Source organism: Delphinus delphis, chromosome 6 (assembly GCF_949987515.2).
Source record: "Delphinus delphis chromosome 6, mDelDel1.2, whole genome shotgun sequence".
Lineage (NCBI taxonomy): Eukaryota > Metazoa > Chordata > Mammalia > Artiodactyla > Delphinidae > Delphinus > Delphinus delphis.
This window is the reverse complement of record NC_082688.1, coordinates 90,009,701-90,028,958: the sequence shown is the minus strand read 5'-3', so window position 1 is coordinate 90,028,958 and position 19,258 is coordinate 90,009,701. Positions and strand designations below refer to the sequence as shown.

Below are 19,258 nucleotides of genomic sequence, written 5' to 3'. Positions count from 1 at the left end.
CACCTACAAGTGCAATTGAAAAGAAGAAAAATCTGGAAGACAATGAAGATTCATATGATTTTTCCAAAAACAAGAAAAAATGAAAGAGAAATTATAGGTAAATATATAATAGAAGAAAATTTACTAGAGTAAAGGAGAAAACTTGGATTTTGCAGATCAAAGTATTTAACAGTTTATTTAACAATCCCCATTATTGAATATAGACTTGTTTTTGGCTTTTTGTAATAAGAAGCTGTTAGCCTTTGTCTTCATTTCTTTATGATATATTCATAGAATTCAAATTGCTGAGACAGAGAATATAAACATTTTAAGTTATGCATTGTCAAAACAATGTTATAGGTAAAAGTGTCATCTCATTGTGTTAATTTACATTTATCTTATTACTTGTCAGAGCAAACATTTTTTTTCCGTGTAACTTGTCTTTTACCTCTGAGTTTTTAGTGCATGTTATGTGCCTTTTTCTTTTAAGTTTTCATATCTCCTTGTCATTTTTATAGTACAAATTTTCCTGTTTATTTCTTTTCTTTTAGTTATAAAGCATTTTATATCGATAGTTTGTGTTTTTATGTAATCATATTTGCTTTTTTGTTGTTATTGTTTGCTTAGAAAGTTCTTTCTTACTCAGTAATCAGTTACATGTCTATATTCCCTCCTAATACTTTATGGTTTCAGTGTTAACATTTAAGTAAGTAATTCACTTGGAGTTCATTTTGGTTTTTGGTATGGAGTGAGGATCTGATTTCACTCTTTTAAGAAGTAACCCATTTGCACAGCAAAGGAAACCATAAACAAAACAAAAAGACAACCCAGAGAATGGGAGAAAATATTTGCTAAGGAACCGACTGACGAGGGATTAATCTCCAAAATGTACAAACAGCTCAAGCACCTCAATATCAAAAAACAAACAACCCAATCAAAAAATGGCCAGAAGATCTAAATAGACATTTCTCCAAAGACAACATACAGATGGCCAAGAGGCACATGAAAAGATGCTCAACGTCACTATTAGAGAAATGCAAATCAAAACTATTTAGATATCACCTCACATCAGTCAGAATGGCAATCATCAAAAAATCTACAAACAATAAATGCTGGAGAGGGTGTGGAGAAAAGGGAAACCTCCTACACTGTTGGTGGGAATATAAATTGGTACAACCATTATGGAGAACAGTTTGGAGGTTTCTTAAAAAACTAAAAATAGAGCTACCATATGATCCAACAATCCCACTCCTGGTTATATATCTGGAGGAAACCATAATTCAAAAAGATATATGTACCCCAGTGTTCATTGCAGCACTATTTACAATAGCCAGGACATGGAAGCAACCTAAATGTCCATCAGCAGAGGAATGGATAAAGATGTGGTATGTATATACAATGGAATATTACTCAGCCATAAAAAAAGAATGAAATAATGCCATTTGCAGCAACATGGATGGACCTAGAGATTGTCATACTAAGTGAAGTAAGTCAGAGAAAGGTAAATATCATATGATATTATTTATATGTGAAATCTAAAAAAATGGTACAAATGAACTTATTTACAAAACAGAAATAGAGTCACAGAAGTAAAAAACAAACTAATGGTCACTGGGGGTAAAGGGGAGGGGAGAGATAAATTGGGAGATTGAGACTGACATATACGGACTACTATATATAAAATAGATAACTAGTAAGGACATTTAGCACAGGGAACTCTACTCAATACTCTGTAATGACCTATATGGGAAAAGAATCTAAAAAAGAGTGCATATCTATATATGTATAACTGATTCACTTTGCTGTACACCTGAAACTAACACAACATTGTAAATCAACTACATTCCAATAAAAATTTTTAAAAAAAGTAACCCATATTTGCAGTACTTTTTCTTGGTTACTTTTTCCTATTACTTGGTGACATTTCATTTTGCATATTTTGAAAGTAGATTTGTCTCTTAATTTTATTTAAAAGTTGACTGTGCTTTGATACAAAAAAGTTTTTTTGTTCCTATTTTAGAATGAGGAGAGTTTATCTTCTGTTATTACTGACCTCAGCATAATAATGGAACCCACCGAATATTCAGAATTAAGTGAATTTGTGTCTAGGTAAGATATTTTACTTTTCTTTTCTTAGGAATTTCTTTCAGTTTACAATTTTAAGTTTACCTGTTCTTTTTTCTTGATAAGTAAATATCAAAATATCTCTGAAAGTATAACACCATTATTGTGGCTTATATTTAAGCCTATATTTTCTATGTCTCTCATTCACTCAATTAAAAGTTATTGTACATTCACCATGTACTAGGCATTAAAATAAAATGTAAGCAAAACCAGATATAATCCTTGATCCTCATGGAATTTATAGCCTAGAGTGAAGTTATATTAAATAATTGCAGAAATAAATCTAAAATTATCGTTGTGGCAAATGCTACAAATAAGAGTTGCACAGTGCTGTTGAAGCATGTATCAGGAATTTGACTTTCAGGGAGAACATAGAATAATTTCCTGAAACTTGAGCTGATATCTGAAAAATGAGCAGGCATACACTAACAAAAGAGGTCCTAGATAGGATAGCTTATACACAGGCATTGTGCTGGGGGGGAACAGGAGGCCGGAGTGTCTGGGAGAGGGCAAGAGCAGGGGAGAATGGTATAAGATGAGGTTAGCAACGTATGTAAGGTCCACACTATGGATTTTGGTATAAGGAGTTTGACCATAGTCAAACTATGTGTGACGTAGTGTGACATCCTAGAAAGAATTATTTTTGATGTTGCAGGGAGAAGGGATTTAAGGGGTGCAAAATTGGATACAGGAGGGTCAGTGACTAGCCTATAAAACAGTTCAGGGAAACAGAAGTTTGTAGTTTGGACTAGAATAATGGTGGTTGAGATAGAGGGCTGAATGGATTTGGGGGATATTTAGGAAGTACAATTGAATAGGCATGGTGTTGGTTAAATAAGAGGAGTCAGGAGTCACTGACAGGTGCTAACTCCTTGGTGATGGTGATTGCATTTGTTGAGATAGGAAAAGTTGGAAGAAGACCATGTCAGATGAGTTGGTGACTTCAGTTTGGACATGTTGAACTTAAGTGCCTTTGAAGCACTGAAGTAAAAATAAGAAGTAGGAAGCTGAGAAGAGGTGTAGGTAGGAGATATAAACACTGGGGTTATCTGCCAGTGGGTAAAGTTAAAACTTTGAGCAGGAATGAGACTGCCTATGGAGAGAATATAGAGTGAAAATAGGAAAAAGACTGCCACTGAACCTTGAGGAATTCTAAAATGTCCTGCTGAATAGAATTAAAGGATAATGCAAAGAAATTAGAAAACTGAGAGATGGGAGGAAAACCAGGACTGTGTTGTTGACCATTGACAATTGTATTGACACTTTCTTTCACAGTTTGCTTTCTTTAAAGCAATCCTTTCAGTGTTTACTGGAGTACATGGGTTGTGAAAAGAAGTCTGCTATATTGTTTATGTCTGTGCATGCATTTTTTTGGCTGCTTTCAAACGTTTCTATTAATATTGTTTTTTGACAGTGCGTGCTATTTCTAAGGTGTGTTTATGTGAAAATTCTCAACCGCATCTTTTCAGATACTTTTTCTGTCCTGTTCTCTTTCTTCTTCTCCAACTCTGATTAGCCATATGTTAGAACATTTGATATATTGTCTCAGTGTTTGGATGCTCTGTTCTATTTCTTTCACTCTTTTTTCTTTGCATTTCATTTTGGATAATTTCTATTACTGTATCTTAAAGTTCACAGATTCTTTCCTCAGCTGAAGTCCATTCTGCCAATGAGCCCATTAAAGAAATTCTTCATCTCTAAAGTAATGTTTTTTTATTTCTAGTGTTTTCATTTGATTCTTAATTTTTCTCTCTCTGCTGAAATTCCCCATTTCTTCATGAATGTTATCTACCTTTTTTCACTAGATCTTTTAACTTATTAATCATAGTTATTTTTTTCTTTAATGTTTTATTATGGAAAATTTTAAATATAGGTTCCCCCACATCTGAAAATAGAGCATTCCTATGAAACCTTTTGTAAGCCAAAATGGTGTAAAGTGAAGAAGCAGTTACCTCTAACAGATGTACAAAATAAATTGCTAACAGATGTACAAAATTGCTAATATGTACAAAATAAATCAAGATACAGCACAAATGCTCACAGACACATTTCAAAGCTATGGTGGCTTGATGCTGAGATGCTGAATGTAGTTTCTGGGGAAGGAGCTTGGTGGTGCCACTTTCACTGCTCAGGGTGCATGTTGTCTTTATGATGGCTCGCTCCAAAACAAACCCTGAATGTTATTTTCATTTTTTGCCTTTTTTCGTAAAAGTGAAAATTCTTCCATCAGATTTCTTTCGATTAGCAAAAAGAGGTAATAATGTAGGTCTTTGGTAAAAGTGAAGTGGTGTGAATCAAACTTTTGAAAAGTGGGGGGATACATGGATATGTAAAAATAATAGTATAATTAACCTGTAGCTACCCATTAGGCACCTTCAACAGTTATCAGTATTTTTCCAATCTTATTTCATCTATTCTTACACATTTTAAACTTTCAGTTTGGAAATAATTAGAGACTCACAAGAAGTTGCAATAAAAACAATATACAAGGAGATCACTTCATCCAGCCTCTGACGGTGATAACATCTTGCATAATTATAGTATACTATCAAAACCAGAAATTTGATATTAGTAAAATCCAGAGAGCTTTTGCAGATTTTACCAGTTTTCCAAGCACTTGTGTGTGTAACACTATAACATTATATATTAATATATATAATATATATTACCTTTTTAACCATTTTTAAATGTACAGTTCATTGGTATTAAATACGTTCATAATGTTGTACAAGCAACACTACCATCCATCTCCATGACTCTTTTCATCTTATAGAACTGAAAATCCATACCCATTAAAGAGTAGCTCCCCATTTCCTTCTCTGCCCAGCCCCACCATTCTTATTTGTCTCTGGTTTTTAATCATAGTTATTTTATTTTATTTCATTTTAAATTTATTTATTTGTTTATTTATTTATTTATTTTTGGCTGTGTTGGGTCTTCATTGTTCCACACGGGCTTTCTTTAGTTGCGGCGAGCGGGGGCTACTCTTCATTGCGGTGCGCGGCCTTCTCATTGCAGTGGCTTCTCCTGTTGCGGAGCACGGGCTCTAGGTGTGCGGGCTTCAGTAGTTGTGGCTCCCGGGCTCTAGAGCGCAGGCTCAGTAGTTGTGGCACACGGGCGTAGTTGCTCCACGGCATGTGGGATCTTCCCGGAGCAGGGCTCGAACCCGCGTCCCCTGCATTGGCAGGCAGATTCTTAACCACTGCGCCACCAGGGAAGCCCAATCATAGTTATTTTAAAGCCCATATCTGATATTACCAACATTTGAGTCATCATTGAGTTCAGTTCTAGTGATTAGTCTACAATAGTTTGTTTTTTCTTGAATTTTTGTGTTCCATAATTTTTTATTGACTGATGGACATTGTCTGTTGAAAACAGTAGAGTCTGAAACAAATAGTAGTTATGCCCAGAAATGGGTACATTTCTTTTATCAGGCTCTTAGTATGGGATTTAATTCAGGGTAGTCAGCAGTTGAGCTGGGTTTGGGATTTTTGTTTCTTTCATTATTTTTAGGCACCAAAGGCTTCAAATTCTTCCAGCAGTGAATTCAAACTCAACTTCAAATTCAGTTCTTCCTTATGCTTAGAATAGGGTTTGGGGAGCTGGAGGGTTTTCCTCAGTGTTCCAGCTTCACTCTCAACTTTTAGTAGTCCCTGTATATCTGCATCTCAGTGGGGAATGTTTCTCCCTGCACTTGACACTCCCTCAGCAGTAGGTGGTGATGCCTGTTTCTTGGTGCTAGGCTCATGGTGGGAACAAAGGGAGATCTGTGTTCCATGGTCCATCCTTAGTATTGGGCAGGTCCTGTAGACCTGCACCTCAGGGGTTGAGAACACCCGTTTTTGTGCTCCTCCTCCCCAGTGCAGCCAAACTCAGCCTGGGTCTGGTGTTGATCTTGTGGAGGGGAGAGTTCCTTGCCCCTCCCCCCACACCCCAGGGTTATGCTTGCTTTTGGTGTAGGATCATGCACCCAAAGGGTTTTGTATCCCTCCCGTGCAACAGAGGGATTTAAGCTTCTGCCCCTTTTTCCAAAGCAATGGATCTTTCTCTTGATAGCAGGAGTGTTTTCTGCCCCTCTCCCAGAATCATATGGGTTTGACTTTTACTCCTCCCTCGGAGGCAAGGTTTTTTTTTTTTCTTGCACTGCTTTGCTGCTGCTTCTTTAGCAGCTTAGGGTTTTTGCTTCCTACCAAAGAGAAGTTCTGGCTTCATTTTGTACCCCAGCAGCAGCTGATCACCTCTTTGTGCCTGTGTCACTGAGGGGAGCTCTCTCTGGGCTCCTGCCATGATCTTTCTGGTGGAGTCCCTTTGTGTGTGGGGTTCCCATCTGTTCCAAAATGACATCCACCCCACATTTGTCCTATAAGAATTTGTTGAAATTTTAGCTGATTTCTTGTTATCCACTTGTATGGTAACTGCTTCCCTCCCCTATGTTTAACCAAAGGTGAATAGTTTATGTGTCTTGTTTCTCCTTAGAGGGAGAAAAATTTTAATTTATTTGATTGCCTTGTAACCTCAGGTCTTTGATGGGCTCAAGAAAGTTTATGATTTTATAGATTATTCAGATTTTCCAGGATGTTAGGTTGAGAGTGACCTTCTCTGCAGATTTTTACATCTTAAGTAGAAGTGGAACTCTACCTTGGTTTTCTTTGATTCTCATTCTGGAATTTAGGGCATATTATTTTTTCATCTTCTGCATCCATCTTACCCTTTCTTTATATTTTCTATCTCTTCATATCTTTGTGCTTATTCCTGATTGTTCTTCAGATCTGTATTTCAGTTCAGTAATTATTTCTTCATTTTCTGACTAATCTGCTCTTTAAAAAAATTTTTTTTTAATTTTTATTGGAGTATAGTTGATTTACAACGTTGTGTTAGTTTCAGGTGTACAGCAAAGTTAATCAGTTATACATATACATATATCATCTCTCTTTTTAGATTCTTTTCTCATACAGGCCATTACAGAGTATTGAGTAGGGTTCCCTGTGCTATAAAGTAGGTCCTAATTGGTTATCTATTTTATATATAGTAGTGTGTATATGTCAATCCCAGTCTCCCATAATCTGCTCTTAAACCCCTATCCATTGTCTTTTTTTTTACTGAAGTATAGTTGATTTACAATGTTGTGCCAATCTGTGCTGTACAGCAAAGTGACTCAGTTATACACATAGAGATATTCTTTTCTTATATTCTTTTCCATTATGATTTATCACAAGATATTGAATACAGCTCCTTGTCCTATCCATTAGGACCTTGCTTATCCATTCTAAATATAACAGTTTGCATCTACCAACCCCAAACTCCCAGTCCATCCCTTTCCCTCTCCCCCTCCCCCTTGGCAACCACAAGTCTGTTCTCTATGTCTATGACTCTGTTTCTGTTTTGTAGATGGGTTCATTTGTGCCATTTTTTAGATTCCACATATAAGTGATATCAAATGGTATTTCTCTTTCTTTTTTAAAACAATTTTTAAATTAAATTTAATTTTTTTTATACAACAGGTTCTTATTAGTCATCAATTTTATACACATGAGTGTATATATGTCAATCCCAATCTCCCAATTCATCACACCCCCACCCCCACCACCCTGCTGCTTTCCCCGCTTGGTGTCCATCTGTTTGTTCTCTACATCTGTGTCTCAATTTCTGCCCAACAGACTGGTTCATCTGTACCATTTTTCTAGGTTCCACACATAGGCATTAATATACGGTATTTGTTTTTCTCTTTCTGACTTACTTCTCTCTGTATGACAGTCTCTAGATCCATCCACATCTCAACAAATGACCCAATTTTGTTCCTTTTTATGGCTGAGTACTATTCCATTGTATATATGTACCACATCTTCTTTATCCATTCGTCTGTCGATGGGCATTTAGGTTGCTTCCATGACCTGGCTATTGTAAATAGTGCTGCAATGAACATTGGGGTGCATGTATCTTTTTGAATTATGGATTTCTCTGGGTATATGCCCAGTAGTGGGATTGCTGGATCATATGGTAATTCTATTTTTAGTTTTTTGAGGAACCTCCATACTGTTCTCCATAGTGGCTATATCAATTTACATTGCCACCAACAGTGCAAGAGGGTTCCCTTTTCTCCACACCCTCTCCAGCATTTACTGTTTGTAGATTTTCTGATGATGCCCATTCTAAATGGTGTGAGGTGACACCTCATTGAAGTTTTGATTTGCATTTCTCTAATAATTAGTGATGTTGAGCTGCTTCTCATGTGCTTCTTGGCCATCTGTATGTCTTCTTTGCAGAAATGTCTATTTAGGTCTTCTGCCCATTTTTGGATTGGGTTGTTTGTTTTTTTTAATATTGAGCTGCATGAGCTGCTTATATATTTTGGAGATTAATCCTTTGTCCGTTGATTCGTTTGGAAATATTTTTTCCCATTCTGAGGGTTGTCTCTTCACCTTGTTTGTAGTTTCCTGTGCTTTGCAAAAGCTTTTAAGTTTCATTAGGTCCCATTTGTTTATTTTTGTTTTTATTTCCATTACTCTAGGAGGTGAATCAAAAAAGATCTTGCTGTGATTTATGTCAAACGGTGTTCTCCCTATGTTTTCCTCTAAGAGTTTTATAGTGTCCAGTCTTAAATTTAGGTCTCTAATCAATTTTGAGTTTACTTTTTTTTTTGGCGGTATGCGGGCCTCTCACTGTTGTGGCCTCTCCCGTTGCGGAGCACAGGCTCCGGACGCGCAGGCTCAGTGGCCATGGCTCATGGGCCCACCACTCCGCAGCATGTGGGATCTTCCCAGACCGGGGCACGAACCCGTGTCCCCTGCATCGGCAGGCGGACTCTCAACCACTGCGCCACCAGGGAAGCCCTTGAGTTTATTTTTGTTTATGGTGTTAGGGAGTGTTCTAATTTCTTTATTTTACATGTAGCTGTCCAGTTTTCCCAGCATCACTTATTGAAGAGACTGTCTTTTCTCCATTGTATATCCTTGCCTCCTTTGTCATAGATTAGTTGACCATAGGTGCGTGGGTTTATCTCTGGGTTTCTATCCTGTTCCATTGATCTATATGTCTGTTTTTATGCCAGTAACATATTGTCTTGATTACTGTATCTTTGAAGTATAGTCTGAAGTCAGGGAGTCTGATTCCTCCAGCTCCGTTTTTGTCCCTCAAGACTTCTTTGGCTATTTGGGGTCTTTTGTGTCTCCATACAAATTTTAAGATTTTTTGTTCTAGTTCTGTAAAAAATGCCATTGGTAATTTGATAGGGATTGCATTGAATCTGTAGATTGCTTTGGTTGTAGAGTCATTTTCACAATATTGATTCTTCCAATCCAAGAATGGTATATCTCTCCATTTGTATTGTCTTTAATTTCTTTCATCAGTGTCTTAATACTTTTCTGCATACAGGTCTTTTGTCTCCCTAAGTAGGTTTATTCCTAGGTATTTTATTCTTTTTATTGCAATGGTAAATGGGGGTGTTTCCTTAATTTCTCTTTCAGATTTTTCATCATTAGTGTATAGGAATGCAAAAGATTTCTGTGCATTAATTTTGTATCCTGCAACTTTCCCAAATTCATTGATTAGCTCTAGTAGTTTTCTGGTGGCATCTTTAGGATTCTCTATGTATAGTATCATGTCATCTGCAAACAGTGACAGTTTTACTTCTTCTTTTCCAATTTGTATTCCTTTTATTTCTTTTTCTTCTCTGATTGCTGTGGCTTTAGAGGAAATGCTTTCAGTTTTTCACCGTTGAGAATGATGTTTGCTGTGGGTTTGTTGTATATGGCCTTTATTATGTTGAGGTAGGTTCCCTCTATTCCCACTTTCTGGAGAATTTTTACCATAAATGGGTGTTGAATTTTGTCAAAAGCTTTTTCTGCATCTATTGAGATGATCATGCGGTTTTTATTCTTCAGTTTGTTTGTATGGTGTATCACATTGATTGATTTGCATATATTGAAGAATCCTTGCATCCCTGGAATAAATCCCACTTGATCATGGTGTATGATCCTTTTAATGTGTTGTTGGATTCTGCTTGCTAGTATTTTGTTGAGGGTTTTTGCATCTATATTCATCAGTGATACTGGTCTGTAATTTTCTTTTTTTGTAGTATCTTTATCTGGTTTTGGTATCAGGGTGATGGTGGCCTCATAGAATGAGTTTGGCTGTGTTCCTTCCTCTGCAATTTTTTGGAAGAGTTTGAGAAGAATGCGTGTTAGCTCTTCTCTAAATATTTGATACAATTCACCTGTGAAGCCATCTGGTCCTGGACTTTTGTTTGTTGGAAGATTTTAAATCACAGTTTCAATTTCATTACTTGTGATTGGTCTGTTCTTATTTTCTGTTTCTTTCTGGTTCAGTGTTGGAAGGTTATAGCTTTCTAAGAATTTGTCCATTTCTTCCAGATTGTCCATTTTATTGGCATAGAGTTGCTTGTAGTAGTCTCATAGGATGCTTTGTATTTCTGCCATGTCTGTTGTAACTTCTCCTTTTTCATTTCTAATTTTATTGATTTGAGTCCTCTCCCTCTTTTTGATGTGTTTGGCTAAAGGTTTATCACTTTTGTTTATCTTCTCAAAGAACCACCTTTATTTTATTGATCTTTGATATTGTTTTCTTTGTTTGTATTTTATTTATTTCTGCTCTGATCTTTATGATTTCTTTCCTTCTACTAACTTTGGGTTTTGTTTGTTCTTCTTTCTCTAGTTCCTTTAGGTGTAAGGTCAGGTTGTTTATTTGAGATTTTCCTTGTTTCGTGAGGTAGGCTTGTATTGCTATAAACTTCCCTCTTAGAACTGCTTTTGCTGCATCCCATAGGTTTTATATCATCTTGTTTTCGTTGTAATTTGTCTCTAGGTATTTTTTGTCTTCCTCTTTGATTTCTACAGTGATCTCTTGGTTATTTGGTAACATTGTTTAGCCTCCATGTTGTTTGGGTATTTTCACTGGATATTGAATTCTGGGTGACAGTTCTTTAAAAATGTTGTTTTACTTCCTTCTGGCCTCCATTGTTTCTGTTGAGAAATCCACTGTCTTGGAATCCTTGTTCTTCTATATGATATGTGTCTGTTTTCCTCTACTGATTCAGGAAGTTTTCTTTTTCTTTAATTTTCAGTAGTTCGATTATGATGTGTTTAAGCATGGATTTCTCTGAGTTTATTCTCCCTAGGGTTTTCTGAGTTTCTTGAATTTGTAAGTTTATGTCTTTTTACCTAATTTGACAAGTTTTCAGCCATTATTTCTCCAAATATACTTTTCACTCAGCACTTTTTCTTCTTTGCTTCTGGGTCTCTGATGACATGAATGTAAAATCGTTGGTATTGTCCTACATGTCCCTGTGGCTCCATTCATTTAATTCAGTTTTTTCCTTCTGTGTTATTCTGATTAGATCGTTTCTGTGTACTCACGAGTATAATCAGGGTATTAAACAGTTCCATCAATGCCAAAAAGCCCTTATACCCTCTCCCCACTCTTAACCCATGGCAGTACTTGCTCTGATCTTCATTACTAGAATTTTTCCTTTACAAAATGTCAAATAAATGAAATCACACAGTGTGTAACCTTTTGAGATTGGCTTCTTTACTTAGCATAATGCCTTTGAGATTCATCTGTCTTTTCATTTCTGAGTAGTATTCCATTTTATTGTATAATAGTTTTTTTATCCATTCACCTATTGGAGGACATTCAGGTTATTTCCAGTTTTGGTGATTATGAATAGTGCTGCTCAATAGAGTTTTTTATGTGAATGTAAATTTTCTTTTCTCTAGGGTAATAACCGGAAGTGGGGTTGCTGGGTCATATGATAAGAATATGTTTAAATTTATAATAAACTGTCAAACTGTTTACCAGAGTGACCATACCATTTTGCATCCCCACTGGCAGTGTGTGAGAGTAACTGATAATATTTTAGTGAATTAAGTTCTGATAATCATTTGATTTTAGACCCAATATTCCTAGGAATTTAATTTTTAAAGAAAAGTTTAAAAGTGTTATTCCAAATTTCTCTCTGTGCTTTGCTTTATCCTTGAGAAAGAGACATTTGGAGTTACTTTACTTTTTTGATTCCTCTAGTTGCATTGGAAATGTGCCACTGCCAACATTTTGTGAAGGAAATCCATAACATCTGTTTTACATCCAGTGAAGTTTGAACTATGCTTGGGAAAACAGATAAATTGCAATCACTCTTACAGCTCTAAGAGCCGATACACACACACACACACACACACACACACACACACACACACACAAACACACTGTCTCTGTCTGTCACAAACACATACACACACACACACTTTCTTTCTATAATGGAAGACTGTGGAGATATGAATGGGGGTGAAGGAATTGTGACTTAATCCACTTTTAAATACAGTTCTTTTAAAAAAGTTATGTAAGAGAACAGTCTTTTTCTTTCTTTCCCTGGGTGTCTGTAGTGTGCGTGTGTGTTTAAACTTTGGCCATTGTAGTTTTTAAGATTTATTTCTTGGCTCACTCCCTCATCACATGATTAAGAGCTTATTTTTTGCTCCCTTGTTTAATGGAGATTAAAACATCTTGTCATTTTGGCCTTGTACACTAATGAAGTAACTACTGCTCTTTATGGACCTATATTCTTTGGAGAGTAATTTCCACTGTCAGACGTTAAAAAGTATTATTATTATTATATTATTATTATTATTGGCTGCTGGAGGGATTTCAACTGCATAAGCTAACTTTTAACAGTCTATTTAGATTTAATACTTTACCATTGCATTTACAGTCTGGGGATCCTTATAACAGTATAGATCCCTTTCTCTCCCTGCTTCATGTTATAGTTTTTATATGAATTACATTCATATGTATGCACTGAAAACCTCATCAGACAGTTATGGTTTTTTACCCTCAACCATGATACATAATTTAAAGAATTTAAGAGTGATAGATTATTATATTTACCCAGATTTTTACCATTTCTGTTTTTCTTCCTGATGCATATATCATGGCTGTGTTCTCCTAGATGCTTTGGTGTGCAATCTGAGTAGAGGTATTCTCTTATAGTACTGTGATTGACTCCATAAATTGACATTGATATAATACTTTTATCTACTTTGCCATCCATATTCCAATTTGGTTATTTGATCTAATAATGTCCTTTATTGTATTTTCTTTTCCTCTGCAGTACGTGATCCAGGCTAGAGTCAAGTATTGCATTTAGTTGTCATGTCTTACAGATTTCTTTAATCTAGAGCAATTCTAGAGCCTTTTATGACTTTGCCATCTTTAAAAAATACAGTTCTTCCGCCTCCCCCTCCCTGCCACTCATAGAATGTTTTTAATTTAGTCTTTGATTTTTTTTCTCATCATCAATTACTGTTATGTATTCTCAGGCAAAATACTGTATAGGTGATGTTTTGTCCTTCTCAGATAACTGTCCCTTACGGGTGATGTTAATTTTGATCATCAGTCAAACTGCTGCGTGATTCTCCACTGTATCATCACTGCTTTTTTTCCTCCCTTACAACTAGTAGACAGTCTATGGGGGGATACTTTATGGTCATGCAGATACTACTCTTCATTAAAATTTCTGCCTATATTTAGCACCCCTGGTGATTCATATCTGATCTACTTTTTACTGTGGTGGTTGCAAAATGATGATTTTTCAACTCCAGCACTTCCCTTTACATTTCTCAATAAGCATTAGTCCTTGTGCTTGAGAAATATATCTCCCTTCACCCCTGTGTATCAATATATGTGTATATGTGTACATATATATTTACTATAGATATGGTATCATTCATTCTTTTTTTTAAAGGTTTATAATTCTTTACTCTTCTTTTCATATTTTTGAGCACTTCCTTATATTCAGGGATAAAAAGACTTTCCAGGCTTAAAATATACCTCTCCTGCCCCAGGATGAAAATTTAAAAATAAATAAATACATGCGTGTTGAAAGCATATTATGTACTTTGTACTGTATTAGTTTCTAAGAGTAAAATTGAACAAAAGATACATAGTTTCTGACTTCATGAAGCTGACAAACTAGTAAATGAGCAAAACCAATAACGTGTGGTAAATGATGATGAGATAAATGCTATGGGAATGTAAGTGCATACCTATTACATGGCAAACATTGTATGTGCTTAGTATGTAGCAGTGAACAAAACAAAACATCTCTGCCCTCATAAACTTATCTTCTAGGAAGAGGAAAAGGCAATAAATAAACTGATATATAAAATGAATAATATATTAGGTAGAGATAAATGGTATGGGAGAAAATAAAGTGGGATGGGAAATAGAGAATGTACAGGATGAGGGAGAGGTATCCATTTTTAAATAGTATGGTCAGAGAAGGCCTCAGTGAGAGGGTGACTATGAGTAAGTCAGGGAGCTAAACTTGCCTAATTGTACCCAGCTGGTTACCAACTCTAGGTACTCTCTAAAAATGAATCCTATTTTTCCTTGTATTATAATCACTTAGTATGCATGTCTTATCCTTAGTGTAAATCACAAATATGTGATAACAAGGACAGTGTACCTTCATATAACACATTTCGTTGGGTTTTTTCCTTTAAACTAATGACTAACCACTGAATTAGGAAAGATATTTAAACTCTGTGGAGCTCTATCTGCAAAATGAAGAAACTGGATAAAAGTATTTGCAAGCTTCTGCCCCATTCCAAAAGTTTATATGAAGAATAACAAATCAAAGAATAAAAATATTTCTGAGAAATAATGGAACTTATTGGAATTGGAATAATAGAGCTATTAGAAGAATATCCATGAGCTAGGTCTCCCCTTTACAACATGGAGTGATTGCCAATATTTGGGGAATGCTTCTCAGCAAAACTGGATCTACAAAGCACTGTTTCTCTGGGCCACCCACTCTACATGGAATTACTTCATCTTACAGATTCCCTATTGTGTGATATTACTTGTGGCATAGATTCCTAAACTCCTTCAGTAAGAATACATGCCCACCACTATTTACAATATACTCAACTGATCGAGTTACAAGGATTCTTTGAGAATGAATTCTATATGCCAGATGCTTTCTTCACTATTTTTGTTGTTATTTTTGAAGAAAAAAAAGCACAGAAAAGCATAAAAAGCTATAACTGGAAGGGATTTAGGACAAAACTACTCCTCAGATTAGTCATTGTACAGGTAAGCTGAATGATTATTATGCAGACATGCTCGTTTTTTGTATGTCTGAGGCAATTTAGGTCATTTTCCAAGAATCACAATTCAATTAATCCCCTTACTGACTTCCACAAGTTACTTACTATCCCAAGTCCTGATAAGTTCACCAAGATTAGCTTCAGAGGGCCATTTACTCAGTGAAGAGCTGCACCAAATTAGTCACCTTCATAGAAATATCACTATAGCTTCCACGAAGACTAGTTTGGTGAGGTCCCTCTGAGAAGCAGTTCCAATGAGTTTATTAACTCATGGTTACAGGACCATTTGGCTGAGTGACCAAGTATGGAGAGAATAAACCTCACCACTACTGTGTATGTGTTCTGGCGTAGTCTTTTTGCTATCTACAGGAACCAACAGCTTACATGTGAAATAAACATCTATGCTCATATATACTACATGGCTAATGTTTAAAAGTTAGTAATAAGTGCAAGGGAACCTATTTTAATAGGTTTTTAAAAAAATTATTTGAGTATGGTAAGGCCAACAGATCAGGAAGATGATTACCATTGAAAGGGTAGTTTGTTACTTAGTTGGTTCCTAAGAGGGAGGGGTACATCATGCCACTGGGGGCCACAGGGAGAAGCACTAGAGTAGGTCAGGAGACAGAGGGAGAATGGGAAACTGGTCAAGAGCCTTTACTGTGGTTTCTGAGGTAAGGGAAATGTGAGTCAGTGTGAGCAGGCTTAGGTTGGCTAGTTTGAATAATTTCAGGAGGCTGTGGGTCATAGGGGCTGTCACTAGATACCTCTGGTACCTAGCCCTGAGCAAGTGGATACGGGAATAGCAAATATAAAGGAGGTGGTTGAGATACGGGTTCTGGACTGGTTGTATCACGTTAGAAAAGCATTCAGGAGCAAGTTGTTTACTATCTCTAGGAATGGGCTAACCTTGGGAGGCACAGTTTCTCCAGGGTCAGCAAGGCCCCAGATGTCAAAGCATCAGAATACAGAAAATAAAAGACATGATTAATACAGAGCCCTGGCTGAGTTCTTTTAAAATTCAAGGCATAGATGTCAGTGAAACTAGCAGAGTAAGTACCTTTGAAGATTCCCTCCTCTGTAAAAGCAACAAAAAAACTGGCCAAAACTGTCAGAATCAAATTTTTTGGAATTCTAGAAATGAACCAAAGGGTTGTAGCAATCCAGGGAGCATTTATTCAGGAAAAATGGCAGAATCTTGATAACAAGAGTGAGCTTTGTGTTTTTTAAATGCCCTATACCTATCTCTCCTTTACTAGCTCTGTGTTAGCCTTGACAAAAAAAAGCCTGTAATCCTGGTGATAACCAGCAAGGCTGGCAGCCACCAGAGGGAGCAGAATAGGTTCAAACTCCTTCAAAGCCACATTCCCAGTAAATTGTCATTGTTTGACCTGTTTCTTTATTCCCTGGAAGATCTCACTTTGAAGGCTGTATTTATTTGACCTGACTCAGAACTAATCTAGTGTGAAAGGTTTTTCTCTGGGAGAATTTGTTGAAGATATTTGGAGGCTTTTTTTTTTTTTGGTCCATGCTATGAAGCTTGTGGGATCTTAGTTCCCTGACGAGGGATCAAACCTGGGCCCCAGCAGTGAAAGCACTGAGTCCTAACCACTGGACTGCCAGGGTTGCCCTGGAGGCAATTTTTAATTAAAAATCGCCCTGGAGGCAATTTTTAAACTTCATGGGTGCCTGAGGCGGTGGATAACAGCTGGGGCAATTAATAGGTTAATGAAAAAGCTTAAAAGGAAAAGCTGTAGAATGCAACGGCTAGGGACTTCAAAAATCTCTGACCTATCCCTGGGAATCTAGAAGGCTGGGTTGTGTGCATGCTCAGGGAAGACCTGAGATGGCCTAAGTTCTCACTACTGGCTGACCGTGAGGCTGTGCAAAAGCAGGAAGTGAAAGCTAAGGTAGTATTGTCATTTGCCTTGCTGAGTTTTGTTTTGTTTTGTTTGCGGTACGTGGGCCTCTCACTGTTCTGGCCTCTCCCATTGCGGAGCACGGGCTCCGGACACACAGGCTCAGTGGCCATGGCTCACGGACCCAGCCGCTCTGCGGCATGTGGAATCCTCCCGGACCGGGGCACGAACCCGCGTCCCCTGCATTGGCAGGCGGACTCCCAACCATTGCGCCACCAGGGAAGCTTTGCCTTGCTGAGTATTGAAGCTATGCCCAACAGAAAGCCCCTTGGCAAAGACTTGGAGACATGGATTCAAGGTGTTTAAGTAAATCTCTGTCCAATATTAGCTAATTGAGCAGAGACTTACGTAGTCACGCACAACAAAAAGTAGACTCTACAGATTGGTTCAGAAAAGTCACTAAACCAACAAAAGGAACAAAAAGCACAACAGCAAACCCTGGGGAGAGGGGGAATCTGATTCCTGGAATTGCCACACTATAGTGTTTAAAATGTTCAGTTTTCAACAAAAATTACAAAACAGGCAGAACGAGAAACAAAGTAAGAAAGTAAGGTCCATGCACAGGAAAAAAAGTAATCAATCAATAGAAACTGTCCCTGAGGAAGCCCAGACTTTGGATTTATTACACAAAGAAACTGTTTTAAATATGCTCAAGGAGTTAAAGGAAACTGAGTGAATGATGGCTCTGGCAGCAAATTTTCTTAATTTTCTTCATGTGAGAATGTCTTTACTCTCATTCCTGAGGAAGCTTCTTTCTGGATATAGAATTCTAGTTTGACAGTTCTGTTCTTTCAACACTTAAAAAATGTTGTGCCACTTGCTTCTGGCCTCCATGGTTTTTGATGAGAAATAGACAGTTATTCAAACCATTGTTCCCTTATTTGTAATGCCTCATTTCTCTGTGCCTGCTTTCAAGGACTTTCTTTGTCTTTCATTTTTAGAAATGTGATCATCATTTCTCTGGGCTTAGACATCTTTGGGAATCTGTAGGTATATTTTTTTAGTCAAATTTAGGAAGTACTCAGTCCTTTTTTCTTCAAATATTTTTTCAGTCCCAGGCCCTTTCCCCTCTCCTTCTGAGGCTGATGACATGAAGGTTAAACCTTTTGTTATTATTTCACAGCTCTCTGAGAATCTCTTACCTTTTTTCCCCCAATCTTTTTTCTCTCTGTTGGTATGAATAATTTCTATTGGTCTATCTTTAAGTTTCTTTCACCTGCCATCTCTATTCTGCTATGGAACACTTCTGATGAGGTGTTTTTTTGTTTTTTTTTTTTTGGCTGCATTGGGTCTTCGTTGCTGCACGTGGACTTTCTGTAGTTGCGGTGAGGGGGGCTACACTTTGTTGCAGTGCGCGGGCTTCTCATTGAGGTGGCTTCTCTTGTTGCAGAGCACAGGCTCTAGGTGCGCAGGCTTCAGTAGTTGTGGCACGTGGGCTCATTAGTTGTGGCTCGCGGGCTCTAGAGCGCAGGCTCAGTAGCTGTGGCGCACGGGCTTAGCTGCTCCGCAGCATGTGAGATCTTTTTATGATGTCTACATTATCTATATTTTATTTAGATATATATATATATATATATATATTTAGATATATATATATATATAGATAGATATATTTCTCATCTTTTTTTTTCTTTTTTTTAACTGCATCAAAAATTTTATTGCCTAATTTTTGAAAACTTTTGCTATTAAGTAATAAACCACAAAAGAAACTGTATTAATATTATGTCCAGTAGATTAAATTGCATGATTTTGAACACTGGTTTTTTTCTATTGAGATATAGTTGATATATATTTCAGGTGTACAATGTAATGACTAGATATATGTATAAATTGTGAAATGATCATTACAATTACTCTAGTTAACATGTATAACCACATAGTTACTTTTTTTTCTGATGAGAACTTTTAACATTTTCTCTTCTAGCAACTTTCAAATATACAATACAGTATTATTAACTACAGTCACCATGGTGTATATTACATCCCCATGACTTACTTATTTTATAACTAGGAGTTTGTACCTTTAGACCACCCTCACCCATTTTGCCGACCTCATAACCCCCTGCCTCTGGCAACCACCAATGTGTTCTCTGCAACCGAGTTTGTTTTTTGTTTGTT

The 19,258-nt window shown here is 36.8% G+C and overlaps 1 protein-coding gene across 1 annotated transcript in view; it reads left to right on the top strand.

Moving 5' to 3' along the window:
* Positions 1-19,258, top strand: part of CENPP (centromere protein P) — a 223,929-nt gene that overhangs the window by 34,870 nt on the left and 169,801 nt on the right. Inside the window, exon 4 of the mRNA XM_060015048.1 lies at positions 2,000-2,088. Coding sequence (XP_059871031.1) covers positions 2,000-2,088 — 89 coding nt within the window. The remainder of the gene's footprint in view (positions 1-1,999; positions 2,089-19,258) is intronic.